The 19,712-nt window shown below is 54.9% G+C and overlaps 1 protein-coding gene across 1 annotated transcript in view; it reads right to left on the bottom strand.

Moving 5' to 3' along the window:
* Positions 1-930: 930 nt before the first annotated feature.
* DNAJC25 (DnaJ heat shock protein family (Hsp40) member C25) overlaps positions 931-19,712 on the bottom strand; it is a 31,844-nt gene continuing 13,062 nt past the window's right edge. The window contains exons 4-8 of the mRNA XM_078885315.1: positions 18,751-18,874; positions 18,573-18,661; positions 5,387-5,647; positions 1,487-1,651; positions 931-1,323 (exon numbers count right to left, since the gene is read on the bottom strand). Of these exons, the coding sequence (XP_078741441.1) occupies positions 1,201-1,323; positions 1,487-1,651; positions 5,387-5,647; positions 18,573-18,661; positions 18,751-18,874 (762 nt within the window). The 3' untranslated portion in view covers positions 931-1,200. The remainder of the gene's footprint in view (positions 1,324-1,486; positions 1,652-5,386; positions 5,648-18,572; positions 18,662-18,750; positions 18,875-19,712) is intronic.

Raw genomic sequence — 19,712 nt, 5'->3', positions numbered from 1 at the left:
ACACCAGCAAGCAGTGTCAGGGACCAGGGATCGAACCACGACCTCCTGTAGACCAGGCGAGGTGGTCAACATCTACCACGACCTCCTGTAGACCAGGCGAGGTGGTCAACGTCTACCACGACCTCCTGTAGACCAGGCGAGGTGGTCAACATCTACCACGACCTCCTGTAGACCAGGCGAGGTGGTCAACATCTACCACGACCTCCTGTAGACCAGGCGAGGTGGTCAACATCTACCACGACCTCCTGTAGACCAGGCGAGGTGGTCAACGTCTACCACGACCTCCTGTGGACCAGGCGAGGTGGTCAACATCTACCACGACCTCCTGTAGACCAGGAGAGGTGGTCAACATCTACCACGACCTCCTGTAGACCAGGCGAGGTGGTCAACATCTACCACGACCTCCTGTAGACCAGGAGAGGTGGTCAACGTCTACCACGACCTCCTGTGGACCAGGCGAGGTGGTCAACATCTACCACGACCTCCTGTAGACCAGGCGAGGTGGTCAACATCTACCACGACCTCCTGTAGACCAGGCGAGGTGGTCAACATCCACCACGACCTCCTGTAGACCAGGCGAGGTGGTCAACATCTACCACGACCTCCTGTAGACCAGGCGAGGTGGTCAACATCTACCACGACCTCCTGTAGACCAGGCGAGGTGGACAACATCTACCACGACCTCCTGTGGACCAGGCGAGGTGGTCAACATCTCACCTAGCCACTGTAGTGTCTTTATTAATCAAACCCGGTGTGTCTGTGTAGCGCTGTGTGTGTCTGTGTAGCAGTGTCTGTGTAGCGCTGTGTGTGTGTCTGTGTGTGTGTGTCTGTGTGGAGCGCTGTGTGTGTGTAGCAGTGTCTGTGTAGCGCTGTGTGTGTGTAGCAGTGTCTGTGTAGCGCTGTGTCTGTGTGTGTCTGTGTGTGTCTGTATGTGTCTGTGTAGCGCTGTGTGTGTCTATGTAGCAGTGTCTGTGTAGCGCTGTCTGTGTGTGTCTGTGTGTGTCTGTGTGTGAGTGTGTCTGTGTGTGTGTGTGTCTGTGTGTGTGTGTGTCTGTGTGTGTCTGTGTGTGTCTGTGTGTGTCTCAGTCGTCTGAGAACGTGACCCTCCCGGCTGTGTCTGTGTGTCTGTGTGTGTGTCTGTGTGTGTGTCTGTGTGTGTGTCTGTGTGTCTGTGTGTGTGTCTGTGTCTCTGTGCGTGTCTCAGTCGTCTGAGAACGTGACCCTCCCGGCTCCGTCGCTGCGCTGTGAGCGACGGAAACGCTTCCAGCGGGAATCCTGCGCCAGCCTCACGCGCTCATCCTCCTGCTGCTCACGGCGGAACTCCTGAGATAGACACAGACACACAGAGACACGGGGAGAGAGACACACAGAGACACGGTGAGAGAGAGACACGGGGAGACACGGTGAGAGAGAGAGACACGGTGAGAGAGACACGGAATCCTGCGCCAGCCTCACTCGCTCCTCCACCTGCTGCTCACGGCGGAACTCCTGAGATAGACACAGAGACACAGAGACACGGGGAGAGAGACACACAGAGACACGGTGAGACACGGTGAGAGAGAGAGACACGGTGAGAGAGACACGGTGAGAGAGACACGGAATCCTGCGCCAGCCTCACTCGCTCCTCCACCTGCTGCTCACGGCGGAACTCCTGGAGACACACGGAGAGACACAGAGACACAGGGAGAGAGAGAGACACAGAGAGAGACACACAGAGACACGGGGTGTGAGAGACACACAGAGAGACACACACAGAGAGACACAGAGAGAGAGAGAGACACGAAGAGAGACACAGAGACACGGTGAGAGAGAGAGACACAGAGAGAGACACAGAGACACGGGGAGAGAGAGAGACACAGAGAGAGACACAGAGACACGGGGAGAGAGAGAGACACAGAGAGAGACACACAGAGAGACACGAGGAGAGAGAGACACACAGAGAGACACACACAGAGAGACAGAGAGAGAGAGAGACACGGTAAGAGAGAGAGACACAGAGAGAGACACACAGAGACACGGGGTGTGAGAGAGACACGGTGAGAGAGAGAGAGACACGAAGAGAGACACAGAGACACGGTGAGAGAGAGAGACACAGAGAGAGACACAGAGACACGGGGAGAGAGAGAGACACAGAGAGAGACACAGAGACACGGGGAGAGAGAGAGACACAGAGAGAGACACACAGAGAGACACGAGGAGAGAGAGACACACAGAGAGACACACACAGAGAGACACAGAGAGAGAGAGAGAGACACGGTAAGAGAGAGAGACACAGAGAGAGACACACACAGAGACACGGTGACACGGGGAGACACACACACAGAGAGACAGAGAGACAGAGAGACACACAGAGACACACAGAGACACGGTGAGACACGGGGAGAGAAACACGGGGAGAGAGAGAGAGAGACGGTGAGAGAGACACACACCCACCACCACCACCACCACCTCACCCTCACCACCCTCACCTCCACCACCACCACCTCACCACCCTCACCACCCTCACCACTCACCACCTCACCCTCACCACCCTCACCACCCTCACCACCCCTCACCTCACCTCCACCATCACCCTCACCCCCTCACCACCCCTCACCTCCACCACCACCACCTCACCCTCACCCCCTCACCCCCCTCACCCCCCTCACCTCACCACCCTCACCCCCCCTCACCACCCTCACCACCATCACCACCCTCACCCCCCTCACCACCATCACCACCCTCACACCCCTCACACCCCTCACCACCCTCACCACCCTCACCCCCCTCACCCCCCATCACCCAAACCACCCTTACCCCCCCTCACCCCCCCCTCACCCTCACCACCACCCTCACCACCCTCACCACCCTCACCCCCCTCACCACCCTCACCACCCTCACCCCCCTCACCACCCTCACCACCCTCACCCCCCCTCACCCTCCCTCACCCTCACCACCCTCACTCACCCTCACCACCCTCACTCACCCTCCCTCACCCTCACCACCCTCACCACCATCACCACCCTCACCACCCTCACCACCCTCACCACCCTCACCACCATCACCACCCTCACCCCCCTCACCCCCCCCTCACCCTCACCACCCTCACCCCCCCCTCACCCTCACCACCACCCTCACCACCCTCACCACCCTCACCCCCCTCACCCCCCTCACCACCCTCACCACCCTCACCCCCTCACCCCCCTCACCCCCCTCACCCCCCTCACCTCACCACCCTCACCCCCCTCACCACCCTCACCACCATCACCACCCTCACCCCCCTCACCACCATCACCACCCTCACCCCCCCTCACCACCCTCCACCCTCACCACCATCACCACCCTCACCCCCCTCACCCCCATCACCCAAACCACCCTTACCCCCCCTCACCCCCCCCTCACCCTCACCACCACCCTCACCACCCTCACCCCCCTCACCACCCTCACCACCCTCACCCCCCTCACCACCCTCACCACCCTCACCCCCCCTCACCCTCCCTCACCCTCACCACCCTCACTCACCCTCCCTTACCCTCACCCCCCTCACCACCATCACCACCCTCACCCCCCTCACCACCCTCACCACCCTCACCACCATCACCACCCTCACCACCCTCACCACCCTCACCACCATCACCACCACCCACCCTCACCCCCCTCACCCCCCCTCACCCTCACCACCCTCACCCCCCCCTCACCCTCACCACCACCCCACCACCCTCACCACCCTCACCACCCTCACCCCCCACACCCCCTCACCCCCCCACCACCCCACCCCCCACCACCCTCACCACCCTCACCACCCTCACCACCCTCACCACCCTCACCCCCCTCACCCACCCTCACCCACCACCCCCCACACCACCCCACACCCTCACCACCCTCACCACCCTCACCACCCTCACCACCCCACCCCACCCTCACCACCCTCACCACCCTCACCCCCCTCACCCCCACCACCCTCACCCCCCCTCACCCCCCCTCACCCCCCTCACCCCCCACACCCTCACCCCCCCTCACCCACCCCTCACCACCCTCACCACCCTCACCCCCCTCACCCCCTCACCACCCTCACCACCCCTCACCCACCCTCACCACCCTCACCACCCTCACCACCCTCACCCCCCACACCCCACCCTCACACCCCCCCCTCACCCCCCCTCACCCCCCCTCACCCTCACCACCCTCACACCCCCACACCCACCCTCACCCCCCCTCACCACCCTCACCACCCTCACCACCCTCACCCCCCCTCACCACCCTCACCACCCTCACCCTCCCTCACCCTCCCTCACCCTCACCACCCTCACCCCCCTCACCCTCCCTCACCCTCCTCACCCTCACCACCATCACCACCCTCACCACCCTCACCACCCTCACACCCCCTCACCACCCTCACCACCCTCACCACCCTCACCACCCTCACCCCCCTCACCTCACCACCCTCACCCCCCCTCACCCCCCCTCACCCCCCTCACCTCACCACCCTCACCCCCCCTCACCACCCTCACCCCCCTCACCCTCCCCTCACCCTCACCACCACCCTCACCACCACCACCACCCTCACCACCCTCCCTCACCCTCACCCCCCTCACCACCCTCACCCTCACCACCCCCTCACCACCACCACCCTCACCACCATCACCACCCTCACCTCCCTCACCACCCTCACCCTCACCACCCTCACCACCCTCACCCCCCTCACCACCCTCACCACCCTCACCCCCCTCACCACCCTCACCCCCCCTCACCTCACCACCCTCACCCCCCCTCACCCCCCCCTCACCCTCACCACCACCCTCACCACCACCACCCTCACCCCCCTCACCACCCTCACCCCCCTCACCACCCTCACCACCCTCACCACCATCACCACCATCACCACCCTCACCACCCTCACCACCCTCACCCCCCTCACCCTCCCTCACCCTCACCACCCTCACCACCCTCACCCCCCTCACCACCCTCACCCCCCTCACCACCCTCACCACCCTCACCCCCCTCATCTCACCACCCTCACCCCCCTCACCCTCCCTCACCCTCACCACCCTCACCACCCTCACCCCCCTCACCACCCTCACCCCCCTCATCTCACCACCCTCACCCCCCCTCACCCCCCCCTCACCCTCACCACCACCCTCACCACCACCACCACCATCACCACCACCACCACCCTCACCCCCCTCACCCTCCCTCACCCTCCCTCACCCTCACCACCCTCACCACCCTCACCACCACCACCACCCTCACCACCACCACCACCATCACCACCCTCACCACCCTCACCCTCCCTCACCCTCCCTCACCCTCACCACCCTCACCACCCTCACCACCACCCTCACCACCACCACCACCATCACCACCACCCTCACCCCCCTCACCCCCCCTCACCCCCCCTCACCCTCACCTCCATATTCTTCTTGTCCCACAGCTCCAGACGCACCAGCCTGTCCCTCTGCTCCTCCGACATGGAGTCGAACTCGTCGGCTCCGAGTCGAAGTGAGCGCCGCGTCAGATGGCGCCTCTCACCGAGTCCCAGCTCACGTCCCAGCAGCGTGAACAGCCACAGCCAGCGCACGTGGAAGTGGCACAATCGCAGCAGCGAGTAGGGCAGCAGCAGCAGGCGCAGCAGGAGCACGTCCGTCACGCGGGGCTTGCGGTAGCCACCCTGAGGGGGGGGGGGAGACACGCGGAGAGACACACGGAGAGACTGAGAGACACACTGAGAGACTGAGAGACACACTGAGAGACACACGGAGAGACTGAGAGACACGCAGCAGCGAGTAGGGCAGCAGCAGCAGGCGCAGTAGGAGCACGTCCGTCACGCGGGGCTTGCGGTAGCCACCCTGGGGGGGGGAGAGACGCGCGGAGAGAAAAAAATAAAAAAATAAAAAATTACGAAATGATGAACGAAACAAAGTGCCGAATACACCGATCATATTCTTGTTTACACTGATGGTAGAAAAAACAAAACAAAAAAGAGAGACACGCGGAGAGATTGAGAGACTGAGAGACACAGAGAGAGACACACTGAGAGACTGAGAGACACACTGAGAGACACACTGAGAGACAGAGAGACACGCAGCAGGGAGTAGGGCGGCAGCAGGCGCAGCAGCAGCACGTCCGTCACGCGGGGCTTGCGGTAGCCACCCTGGGAGGGGGAGAGACGCGCGGAGAGGAGAAAAAATAAAATATAAATAAACAAAAATGTTTACGAAATGATGAACGAAACAAAGTGCCGAGAGACTGAGAGACACACTGAGAGACACACGGAGAGACTGAGAGAGACACTGAGATAGAGAGACACACCGAGAGATTGAGAGACACACTGAGAGACTGAGAGAGAGACAGAGATAGAGAGACACACCGAGAGATTGAGAGACACACTGAGAGACTGAGAGAGAGACAGAGATAGAGAGACACACCGAGAGATTGAGAGACACACTGAGAGACACACGGAGAGACTGAGAGAGACACTGAGATAGAGAGACACACCGAGAGATTGAGAGACACACTGAGAGACTGAGAGAGAGACAGAGATAGAGAGACACACCGAGAGATTGAGAGACACACTGAGAGACTGAGAGAGAGACAGAGATAGAGAGACACACCGAGAGATTGAGAGACACACTGAGAGACACACGGAGAGACTGAGAGAGACACTGAGATAGAGAGACACACCGAGAGATTGAGAGACACACTGAGAGACTGAGAGAGAGACAGAGATAGAGAGACACACCGAGAGATTGAGAGACACACTGAGAGACACACGGAGAGACTGAGAGAGACACTGAGATAGAGAGACACACCGAGAGATTGAGAGAGATTGAGAGAGAGACTGAGAGAGAGACAGAGAGACAGAGAGACTGAGAGACACACTGAGAGACTGAGAGAGAGACAGAGATAGAGAGACACACCGAGAGATTGAGAGAGATTGAGAGAGAGACAGAGAGACAGAGAGACTGAGAGAGATACCCAGAGAGACACTGAGAGACACACAGAGAGACAGAGTGACTGAGAGAGAGACACAGAGACACACGGAGAGACAGAGAGAGACTGAGAGACACACTGAGAGACACACGGAGAGACAGAGAGAGACAGACTGAGACACTGAGAGACACACCGAGAGACACTGAGAGACTGAGAGACACACGGAGAGACTGAGAGACACTGAGAGAGAGAGACTGAGAGACAGAGAGACAGAGAGAGACACTGAGAGACACACGGAGAGACAGAGTGACTGAGAGAGAGACACAGAGACACACGGAGAGACAGAGAGAGACTGAGAGACACACTGAGAGACACACGGAGAGACTGAGAGACACTGAGAGAGAGACACTGAGAGACAGAGAGACAGAGAGAGACACTGAGAGACACACGGAGAGACTGAAAGAGAGACAGACTGAGACACTGAGAGACACTGAGAGACACTGAGAGACAGAGAGACTGAGAGACACACTGAGAGACACACGGAGAGACTGAGAGACACACTGAGAGACACACGGAGAGACAGAGAGAGACAGACTGAGACACTGAGAGACACACGGAGAGACTGAGAGACACTGAGAGAGAGACACTGAGAGACAGAGAGACAGAGAGAGACACTGAGAGACACACGGAGAGACTGAGAGAGAGACAGACTGAGACACTGAGAGACACTGAGAGACACTGAGAGACAGAGAGACAGACTGAGACACTGAGAGACACACGGAGAGACTGAGAGACACTGAGAGAGAGACACTGAGAGACAGAGAGACAGAGAGAGATACTGAGAGACACACGGAGAGACTGAGAGAGAGACAGACTGAGACACTGAGAGACACTGAGAGACACTGAGAGACAGAGAGACTGAGAGACACACTGAGAGACAGAGAGACTGAGAGACACTGAGAGACAGAGAGAGAGACAGAGAGACTGAGAGACACTGAGAGACTGAGAGACACTGAGAGACAGAGAGAGAGACAGAGAGACTGAGAGACACACTGAGAGACTGAGAGACACTGAGAGACACACTGAGAGACACTGAGAGACAGAGAGAGAGACAGAGAGACTGAGAGACACACTGAGAGACTGAGAGACACTGAGAGACAGAGAGAGAGACAGAGAGACTGAGAGACACACGGAGAGACTGAGAGACACTGAGAGAGAGAGACTGAGAGACAGAGAGACAGAGAGAGACACTGAGAGACACACGGAGAGACAGAGTGACTGAGAGAGAGACACAGAGACACACGGAGAGACAGAGAGAGACTGAGAGACACACTGAGAGACACACGGAGAGACTGAGAGACACTGAGAGAGAGACACTGAGAGACAGAGAGACAGAGAGAGACACTGAGAGACACACGGAGAGACTGAGAGAGAGACAGACTGAGACACTGAGAGACACTGAGAGACACTGAGAGACAGAGAGACTGAGAGACACACTGAGAGACACACGGAGAGACTGAGAGACACACTGAGAGACACACGGAGAGACAGAGAGAGACAGACTGAGACACTGAGAGACACACGGAGAGACTGAGAGACACTGAGAGAGAGACACTGAGAGACAGAGAGACAGAGAGAGACACTGAGAGACACACGGAGAGACTGAGAGACACTGAGAGAGAGACACTGAGAGACAGAGAGACAGAGAGAGACACTGAGAGACACACGGAGAGACTGAGAGAGAGACAGACTGAGACACTGAGAGACACTGAGAGACACTGAGAGACAGAGAGACAGACTGAGACACTGAGAGACACACGGAGAGACTGAGAGACACTGAGAGAGAGACACTGAGAGACAGAGAGACAGAGAGAGATACTGAGAGACACACGGAGAGACTGAGAGAGAGACAGACTGAGACACTGAGAGACACTGAGAGACACTGAGAGACAGAGAGACTGAGAGACACACTGAGAGACAGAGAGACTGAGAGACACTGAGAGACAGAGAGACACTGAGAGACAGAGAGAGAGACAGAGAGACTGAGAGACACACTGAGAGACTGAGAGACACTGAGAGACACACTGAGAGACACTGAGAGACAGAGAGAGAGACAGAGAGACTGAGAGACACACTGAGAGACTGAGAGACACTGAGAGACTGAGAGAGAGACACACTGAGAGACTGAGAGACACACTGAGACACTGAGAGACACACGGAGAGACTGAGAGACACACGGAGAGACTGAGAGACACTGAGAGACACACTGAGAGACACACTGAGAGACACTGAGAGACAGAGAGAGAGACAGAGAGACTGAGAGACACACTGAGAGACTGAGAGACAGAGAGACACTGAGAGACACACTGAGAGAGAGACAGAGAGACACTGAGAGACTGAGAGAGAGACAGAGAGACACTGAGAGACACACTGAGAGAGACAGAGAGACACTGAGAGACTGAGAGAGAGACAGAGAGAGACTGAGAGACACACTGAGAGACACACGGAGAGACAGAGAGAGACAGACTGAGACACTGAGAGACACACCGAGAGACACTGAGAGACTGAGAGACACACGGAGAGACTGAGAGACACTGAGAGAGAGAGACTGAGAGACAGAGAGACAGAGAGAGACACTGAGAGACACACTGAGAGACTGAGAGAGAGACACACTGAGACACTGAGAGACACACTGAGAAACTGAGAGAGAGACACACTGAGACACTGAGAGACACACTGAGAGACTGAGAGACACTGAGAGACAGAGAGAGAGACAGAGAGACTGAGAGACAGAGAGAGACACTGAGAGACACACTGAGAAACTGAGAGAGAGACACACTGAGACACTGAGAGACACACTGAGAGACTGAGAGACACTGAGAGACAGAGAGAGAGACTGAGAGACACACTGAGAGACTGAGAGACACTGAGAGACAGAGAGAGAGACAGAGAGACTGAGAGACACACTGAGACACTGAGAGACACACTGAGAGACTGAGAGACACACTGAGAGACACACGGAGAAACTGAGAGAGAGACACACTGAGAGACTGAGAGACACTGAGAGACAGAGAGAGAGACAGAGAGACTGAGAGACACTGAGAGACAGAGAGACTGAGAGACACTGAGAGACAGAGAGAGAGACAGAGAGACTGAGAGACACTGAGAGACACACTGAGAGACACACTGAGAGACACTGAGAGACAGAGAGAGAGACAGAGAGACTGAGAGACACACTGAGAGACTGAGAGACAGAGAGACTGAGAGACACACGGAGAGACTGAGAGAGAGACACACTGAGACACTGAGAGACTGAGAGAGAGACACACTGAGACACTGAGAGACACTGAGAGACAGAGAGAGAGACAGAGAGACTGAGAGACACTGAGAGACAGAGAGACTGAGAGACACTGAGAGACAGAGAGAGAGACAGAGAGACTGAGAGACACACTGAGAGACTGAGAGACACTGAGAGACACACTGAGAGACACACTGAGAGACTGAGAGACACACGGAGAGACTGAGAGAGAGACACACTGAGACACTGAGAGACTGAGAGAGAGACACACTGAGACACTGAGAGACACACGGAGAGACTGAGAGAGAGACACACTGAGAGACTGAGAGACACTGAGAGACAGAGAGACTGAGAGACACAGGGAGAGAGAGAGACTGAGAGACACTGAGAGAGAGAGAGACTGAGAGACACTGAGAGAGAGAGAGACAGAGAGAGACACTGAGAGACACACGGAGAGACTGAGAGAGAGACAGACTGAGACACTGAGAGACACTGAGAGACACTGAGAGACAGAGAGACTGAGAGACACACTGAGAGACACACGGAGAGACTGAGAGACACACTGAGAGACACACGGAGAGACAGAGAGAGACAGACTGAGACACTGAGAGACACACGGAGAGACTGAGAGACACTGAGAGAGAGAGACACTGAGAGACAGAGAGACAGAGAGAGACACTGAGAGACACACGGAGAGACTGAGAGACACTGAGAGAGAGACACTGAGAGACAGAGAGACAGAGAGAGACACTGAGAGACACACGGAGAGACTGAGAGAGAGACAGACTGAGACACTGAGAGACACTGAGAGACACTGAGAGACAGAGAGACAGACTGAGACACTGAGAGACACACGGAGAGACTGAGAGACACTGAGAGAGAGACACTGAGAGACAGAGAGACAGAGAGAGATACTGAGAGACACACGGAGAGACTGAGAGAGAGACAGACTGAGACACTGAGAGACACTGAGAGACACTGAGAGACAGAGAGACTGAGAGACACACTGAGAGACACACGGAGAGACTGAGAGAGAGACAGACTGAGAGACACTGAGAGACACTGAGAGACACTGAGAGACAGAGAGACTGAGAGACACTGAGAGACAGAGAGAGACTGAGAGACAGAGAGACAGAGAGACACTGAGAGACACTGAGAGACAGAGAGACTGAGAGACACACTGAGAGACACACGGAGAGACTGAGAGAGAGACAGACTGAGACACTGAGAGACACTGAGAGACACTGAGAGACAGAGAGACTGAGAGACACTGAGAGACAGAGAGAGACTGAGAGACACTGAGAGACAGAGAGAGAGACACACTGAGACACTGAGAGACTGAGAGAGAGACACACTGAGACACTGAGAGACACACGGAGAGACTGAGAGAGAGACACACTGAGAGACTGAGAGACACTGAGAGACAGAGAGACTGAGAGACACAGGGAGAGAGAGAGACTGAGAGACACTGAGAGAGAGAGACTGAGAGACACTGAGAGAGAGAGAGACAGAGAGAGACACTGAGAGACACACGGAGAGACTGAGAGAGAGACAGACTGAGACACTGAGAGACACTGAGAGACACTGAGAGACAGAGAGACTGAGAGACACACTGAGAGACACACGGAGAGACTGAGAGACACACTGAGAGACACACGGAGAGACAGAGAGAGACAGACTGAGACACTGAGAGACACACGGAGAGACTGAGAGACACTGAGAGAGAGAGACACTGAGAGACAGAGAGACAGAGAGAGACACTGAGAGACACACGGAGAGACTGAGAGACACTGAGAGAGAGACACTGAGAGACAGAGACAGAGAGAGACACTGAGAGACACACGGAGAGACTGAGAGAGAGACAGACTGAGACACTGAGAGACACTGAGAGACACTGAGAGACAGAGAGACTGAGAGACACACTGAGAGACAGAGAGACTGAGAGACACAGGGAGAGAGAGAGACTGAGAGACACTGAGAGACACACGGAGAGACTGAGAGACACTGAGAGAGAGAGAGACTGAGAGACACTGAGAGACACACGGAGAGACTGAGAGAGAGACACACTGAGAGACTGAGAGACACTGAGAGACAGAGAGAGAGACAGAGAGACTGAGAGACACACTGAGAGACTGAGAGACACACGGAGAGACTGAGAGAGAGACACACTGAGACACTGAGAGACTGAGAGACAGAGAGACTGAGAGACACAGGGAGAGACACACGGAGAGACTGAGAGAGAGAGACAGACTGAGACACTGAGAGACACACCGAGAGACACAGAGACTGAGAGACACACTGAGAGACTGAGAGACACTGAGAGACACTGAGAGACTGAGAGACACTGAGAGAGAGACACTGAGAGACTGAGAGACACACTGAGAGACAGAGAGACTGAGAGACACTGAGAGAGAGAGAGAGAGACAGAGAGACTGAGAGAGAGACACACTGAGAGACTGAGAGACACTGAGAGACAGAGAGACTGAGAGACACTGAGAGAGAGAGAGACTGAGAGACACACTGAGAGACACACGGAGAGACTGAGAGAGAGACACACTGAGAGACTGAGAGACACTGAGAGAGAGAGAGACTGAGAGACACACTGAGAGACACACGGAGAGACTGAGAGAGAGACACACTGAGAGACTGAGAGACACTGAGAGAGAGAGAGACTGAGAGACACACTGAGAGACACACGGAGAGACTGAGAGAGAGACACACTGAGAGACTGAGAGACACTGAGAGACTGAGAGACTGAGAGACAGAGAGACTGAGAGACACAGGGAGAGAGAGAGACTGAGAGACACTGAGAGACAGAGAGAGAGACAGAGAGACACTGAGAGACACACGGAGAGACTGAGAGAGAGACAGACTGAGACACTGAGAGACACTGAGAGACACTGAGAGACAGAGAGACTGAGAGACACACTGAGAGACACACGGAGAGACTGAGAGACACACTGAGAGACACACGGAGAGACAGAGAGAGACAGACTGAGACACTGAGAGACACACGGAGAGACTGAGAGACACACTGAGAGACACACGGAGAGACAGAGAGAGACAGACTGAGACACTGAGAGACACACGGAGAGACTGAGAGACACTGAGAGAGAGACACTGAGAGACAGAGAGACAGAGAGAGACACTGAGAGACACACGGAGAGACTGAGAGACACTGAGAGAGAGACACTGAGAGACAGAGAGACAGAGAGAGACACTGAGAGACACACGGAGAGACTGAGAGAGAGACAGACTGAGACACTGAGAGACACTGAGAGACACTGAGAGACAGAGAGACTGAGAGACACACTGAGAGACACACGGAGAGACTGAGAGACACACTGAGAGACACACGGAGAGACAGAGAGAGACAGACTGAGACACTGAGAGACACACGGAGAGACTGAGAGACACACTGAGAGACACACGGAGAGACAGAGAGACAGACTGAGACACTGAGAGACACTGAGAGACACTGAGAGACAGAGAGACTGAGAGACACTGAGAGACAGAGAGAGACTGAGAGACAGAGAGACACACTGAGAGACTGAGAGACACTGAGAGACACACTGAGAGACACACTGAGAGACACTGAGAGACAGAGAGAGAGACAGAGAGACTGAGAGACACACTGAGAGACTGAGAGACAGAGAGACACTGAGAGACACACTGAGAGAGAGACAGAGAGACACTGAGAGACTGAGAGAGAGACAGAGAGACACTGAGAGACACACTGAGAGAGACAGAGAGACACTGAGAGACTGAGAGAGAGACAGAGAGAGACTGAGAGACACACTGAGAGACACACGGAGAGACAGAGAGAGACAGACTGAGACACTGAGAGACACACCGAGAGACACTGAGAGACTGAGAGACACACGGAGAGACTGAGAGACACTGAGAGAGAGAGACTGAGAGACAGAGAGACACACTGAGAGAGACACAGAGAGACAGAGAGAGACACTGAGAGACACACGGAGAAACTGAGAGAGAGACACACTGAGAGACTGAGAGACACTGAGAGACTGAGAGACACTGAGAGACTGAGAGACACTGAGAGACAGAGAGAGAGAGACAGAGAGACTGAGAGACACACTGAGAGAGAGACAGAGAGACACTGAGAGACTGAGAGAGAGACAGAGAGACACTGAGAGACACACTGAGAGAGACAGAGAGACACTGAGAGACTGAGAGAGAGACAGAGAGACACTGAGAGACTGAAAGAGAGACAGAGAGACACTGAGAGACACACGGAGAGACTGAGAGAGAAAGACAGACTGAGACACTGAGAGACACACCGAGAGACAGAGAGACTGAGAGACACACGGAGAGACAGAGAGACACTGAGAGAGAGACACTGAGAGACTGAGAGACACACTGAGAGACACACGGAGAGACTGAGAGACACTGAGAGACTGAGAGACACTGAGAGACAGAGAGAGAGACAGAGAGACTGAGAGACACACTGAGAGAGAGACAGAGAGACACTGAGAGACTGAGAGAGAGACAGAGAGACACTGAGAGACACACTGAGAGAGACAGAGAGACACTGAGAGACTGAGAGAGAGACAGAGAGACACTGAGAGACACACTGAGAGAGACAGAGAGACACTGAGAGACTGAGAGAGAGACAGAGAGACACTGAGAGACACACTGAGAGACTGAGAGACACTGAGAGACTGAGAGAGAGACAGAGAGACACTGAGAGACTGAAAGAGAGACAGAGAGACACTGAGAGACACACGGAGAGAGAGACAGAGAGACACTGAGAGACTGAGACACACACACACAGAGACACGGAGAGACACGGAGAGACTGAGAGACACACAGAGAGACACGGAGACACGGAGAGACACACACACAGAGACACGGAGAGACACGGAGAGACTGAGAGACACACACACACAGAGAGACACAGAGAGACACGGAGAGACACACACAGACACACACACACAGACACACACACACACAGACACACACACACACAGACACACACACACACAGTGACACACACACACACAGACACACACACACAGTGACACACACACAGACACATACACACAGACACACACACACACAGTGACACACACACACACAGTGACACACACAGACACACACACACACAGTGACACACACACACACAGTGACCCACAGACACACACACACAGTGACACACACACACAGACACACACACAGTGACACACACAGTGACACACACAGACACACCGACACAGACAGACACACACACACACAGTGACACACACACACAGTGACACACACACAGACACATACACACAGACACACACACACACAGTGACCCACAGACACACACACACAGTGACACACACACACACACACAGACACACACACAGTGACACACACACACACACAGACACACACACCCCTACACACAGACATACACCTACACACACACAGATACACACACACAGACACACACACAGTGACACACACAGTGACACACACACACACAGAGACACACACACACACAGACACACACACAGTGACACACACAGACACATACACACACAGTGACACACACACACACACAGAGACACACACACACACACACACAGACACACACACACAGACACACACACAGTGACACACACACACACAGTGACCCACAGACACACACACACACAGTGACACACACAGTGACACACACACACACAGTGACACACACACACACAGACACACACAGTGACACACACACACACACAGACACACACACACAGTGACACACACACACACAGTGACACACACAGTGACACACACACAGACACACACAGTGACACACACACACACAGACACACACAGTGACACACACACACACAGACACACACACACAGTGACACACACACACAGTGACACACACAGTGACACACACACACACAGACACACACACAGTGACACACACACACAGTGACACACACAGACACACACACACACACACAGTGACACACACACACAATGACACACACACACACAGTGACACACACACACAGTGACACACACAGACACACACACACAGTGACACACACAGACACACACACACAGTGACACACACAGACACACACACACACACAGTGACACACACAGACACACACACACACACAGTGACACACACACACAGACACACACAGTGACACACACACACACACACAGTGACACACACAGTGACACACACAGTGACACACACACACACACACACAGTGACACACACACACAGTGACACACACACACAGACACACACACAGTGACACACACACACAGTGACACACACAGACACACACACACACAGTGACACACACACACACAGTGACACACACACACAGTGACACACACAGACACACACACACAGTGACATACACAGACACACACACACACACAGTGACATACACAGACACACACACACACAGTGACACACACACACAGACACACACAGACACACACACACAGTGACACACACAGACACACACACACAGTGACACACACACACAGTGACCCACACAGTGACACACACACACACAGTGACACACACAGACACACACACACACAGTGACACACACACACAGTGACCCACACACAGTGACACACACAGTGACACACACACACAGTGACACACACACACAGTGACACACACACACAGTGACACACACACACAGTGACACACACACACAGTGACACACACAGACACACACACACACAGTGACCCACAGACACAGACACACAGTGACACACACACACACACAGACACACACAGAGACACACACACACACACAGTGACAGAAACACAGTGACACACACACACAGTGACACACACAGATAAGATACACACAGACACACACAGTGACAGAAACACAGTGACACACACAGTGACACACACCTACACACACACAGATACACACACACAGTGACACACAGACACACACACACACAGTGACACACACACAGACAGACACACACACACAGTGACACACACACACACAGTGACACACACACACACACAGACACACACACAGTGACACACACACACAGTGACACACACACACACACAGTGACACACACACACAGTGACACACACACACAGACACACACACAGTGACACACACACACAGTGACACACACAGACACACACACACACACACAGTGACACACACACACAGTGACACACACACACACACAGTGACACACACACACAGTGACACACACAGACACACACACACAGTGACACACACAGACACACACACACAGTGACACACACAGACACACACACACACACAGTGACACACACAGACACACACACAGTGACACACACACACAGACACACACAGTGACACACACACACAGACACACACACACACACACAGTGACACACACAGTGACACACACAGTGACACACACACACACAGTGACACACACACACAGTGACACACACACACAGACACACACACACAGTGACACACACAGACACACACACACACAGTGACACACACACACACAGTGACACACACACACAGTGACACACACACACAGTGACACACACAGACACACACACACAGTGACATACACAGACACACACACACACAGTGACACACACACACAGACACACACAGACACACACACACAGTGACACACACAGTGACACACACAGACACACACACACAGTGACACACACACACAGTGACCCACAGACACACACACACAGTGACACACACACACACACAGTGACACACACAGACACACACACACACAGTGACACACACACACAGTGACCCACACACAGTGACACACACAGTGACACACACACACAGTGACACACACACACAGTGACACACACACACAGTGACACACACACACAGTGACACACACACACAGTGACACACACAGACACACACACACACAGTGACCCACAGACACAGACACACACAGTGACCCACACACAGTGACACACACAGACACACACACACACAGTGACACACACAGACACACACACACACAGTGACACACACACACAGTGACACACACAGTGACACACACAGACACACACACACAGTGACACACACACACAGTGACCCACAGACACACACACACAGTGACACACACACACACACAGTGACACACACAGACACACACACACACAGTGACACACACACACACAGTGACCCACACACACAGACACACACACACACAGTGACCCACACACAGTGACATACACAGTGACACACACACACAGTGACACACACACACAGTGACACACACACACAGTGACACACACACACAGACACACACACACACACACATTGACACAGACACAGTGACACACACACGGACCCCTCACCTGGATGTCGACGTGCGAGCGGATCACTTCCCGGATGACCTCCTCCTCCTCCTCCGCGTGTCGACTCCTGCCGCCCCCCCCCCTCCCCCCTCCTCCCCCTCCCCCCTCCCCCCCCACCGGCCCCTCCCCCCTCCTCCTTCCTCCCCCCCCCCCTGCCCCCCCCCCCCGGCCCCCCCCCGAGTCGGGGGGGGGGCCAGGAGGAGGCCCTCCCTGCGGGCGATGTCAGCGGCGCGGAGACGGACACGGGGCACGGTGGCGAGGTGCGCGAGGGCGCGGTGGTAGCGTGCCCACCAGCACAGGTACTAAGTAGATAGACACACAGACAGACAGAGAGACACACACACACACAGTGAGACACACACACAGACACACACACAGTGAGACACACACACAGTGAGACACACACACGGTGGCGAGGTGCGCGAGGGCGCGGTGGTAGCGTGCCCACCAGCACAGGTACTAGATAGACACACACAGATAGATAGACATACAGTGAGACACACACACAGTGAGACACACACACGGTGGCGAGGTGCGCGAGGGCGCGGTGGTAGCGTGCCCACCAGCACAGGTACTAGATAGACACACACAGATAGATAGACACACAGTGAGACACACACACAGTGAGACACACACACGGTGGCGAGGTGCGCGAGGGCGCGGTGGTAGCGTGCCCACCAGCACAGGTACTAGATAGACACACACAGATAGATAGACACACAGTGAGACACACACACAGTGAGACACACACACAGTGAGACACACACACAGTGAGACACACACATGGTGGCGAGGTGCGCGAGGGCGCGGTGGTAGCGTGCCCACCAGCACAGGTACTAAGTAGATAGACACACAGACAGACAGAGAGACACACACACACACAGTGAGACACACACACAGACACACACACAGTGAGACACACACACAGTGAGACACACACACGGTGGCGAGGTGCGCGAGGGCGCGGTGGTAGCGTGCCCACCAGCACAGGTACTAGATAGACACACACAGATAGATAGACATACAGTGAGACACACACACAGTGAGACACACACACGGTGGCGAGGTGCGCGAGGGCGCGGTGGTAGCGTGCCCACCAGCACAGGTACTAGATAGACACACACAGATAGATAGACACAC

Source organism: Lampetra fluviatilis, unplaced genomic scaffold (genome assembly GCF_964198595.1).
Source record: "Lampetra fluviatilis unplaced genomic scaffold, kcLamFluv1.1 SCAFFOLD_167, whole genome shotgun sequence".
Taxonomy (NCBI): Eukaryota; Metazoa; Chordata; class Hyperoartia; order Petromyzontiformes; family Petromyzontidae; genus Lampetra; species Lampetra fluviatilis.
The sequence above is the reverse complement of the archived record's forward strand: the minus strand, read 5'-3'. Positions and strand labels throughout refer to the sequence as shown.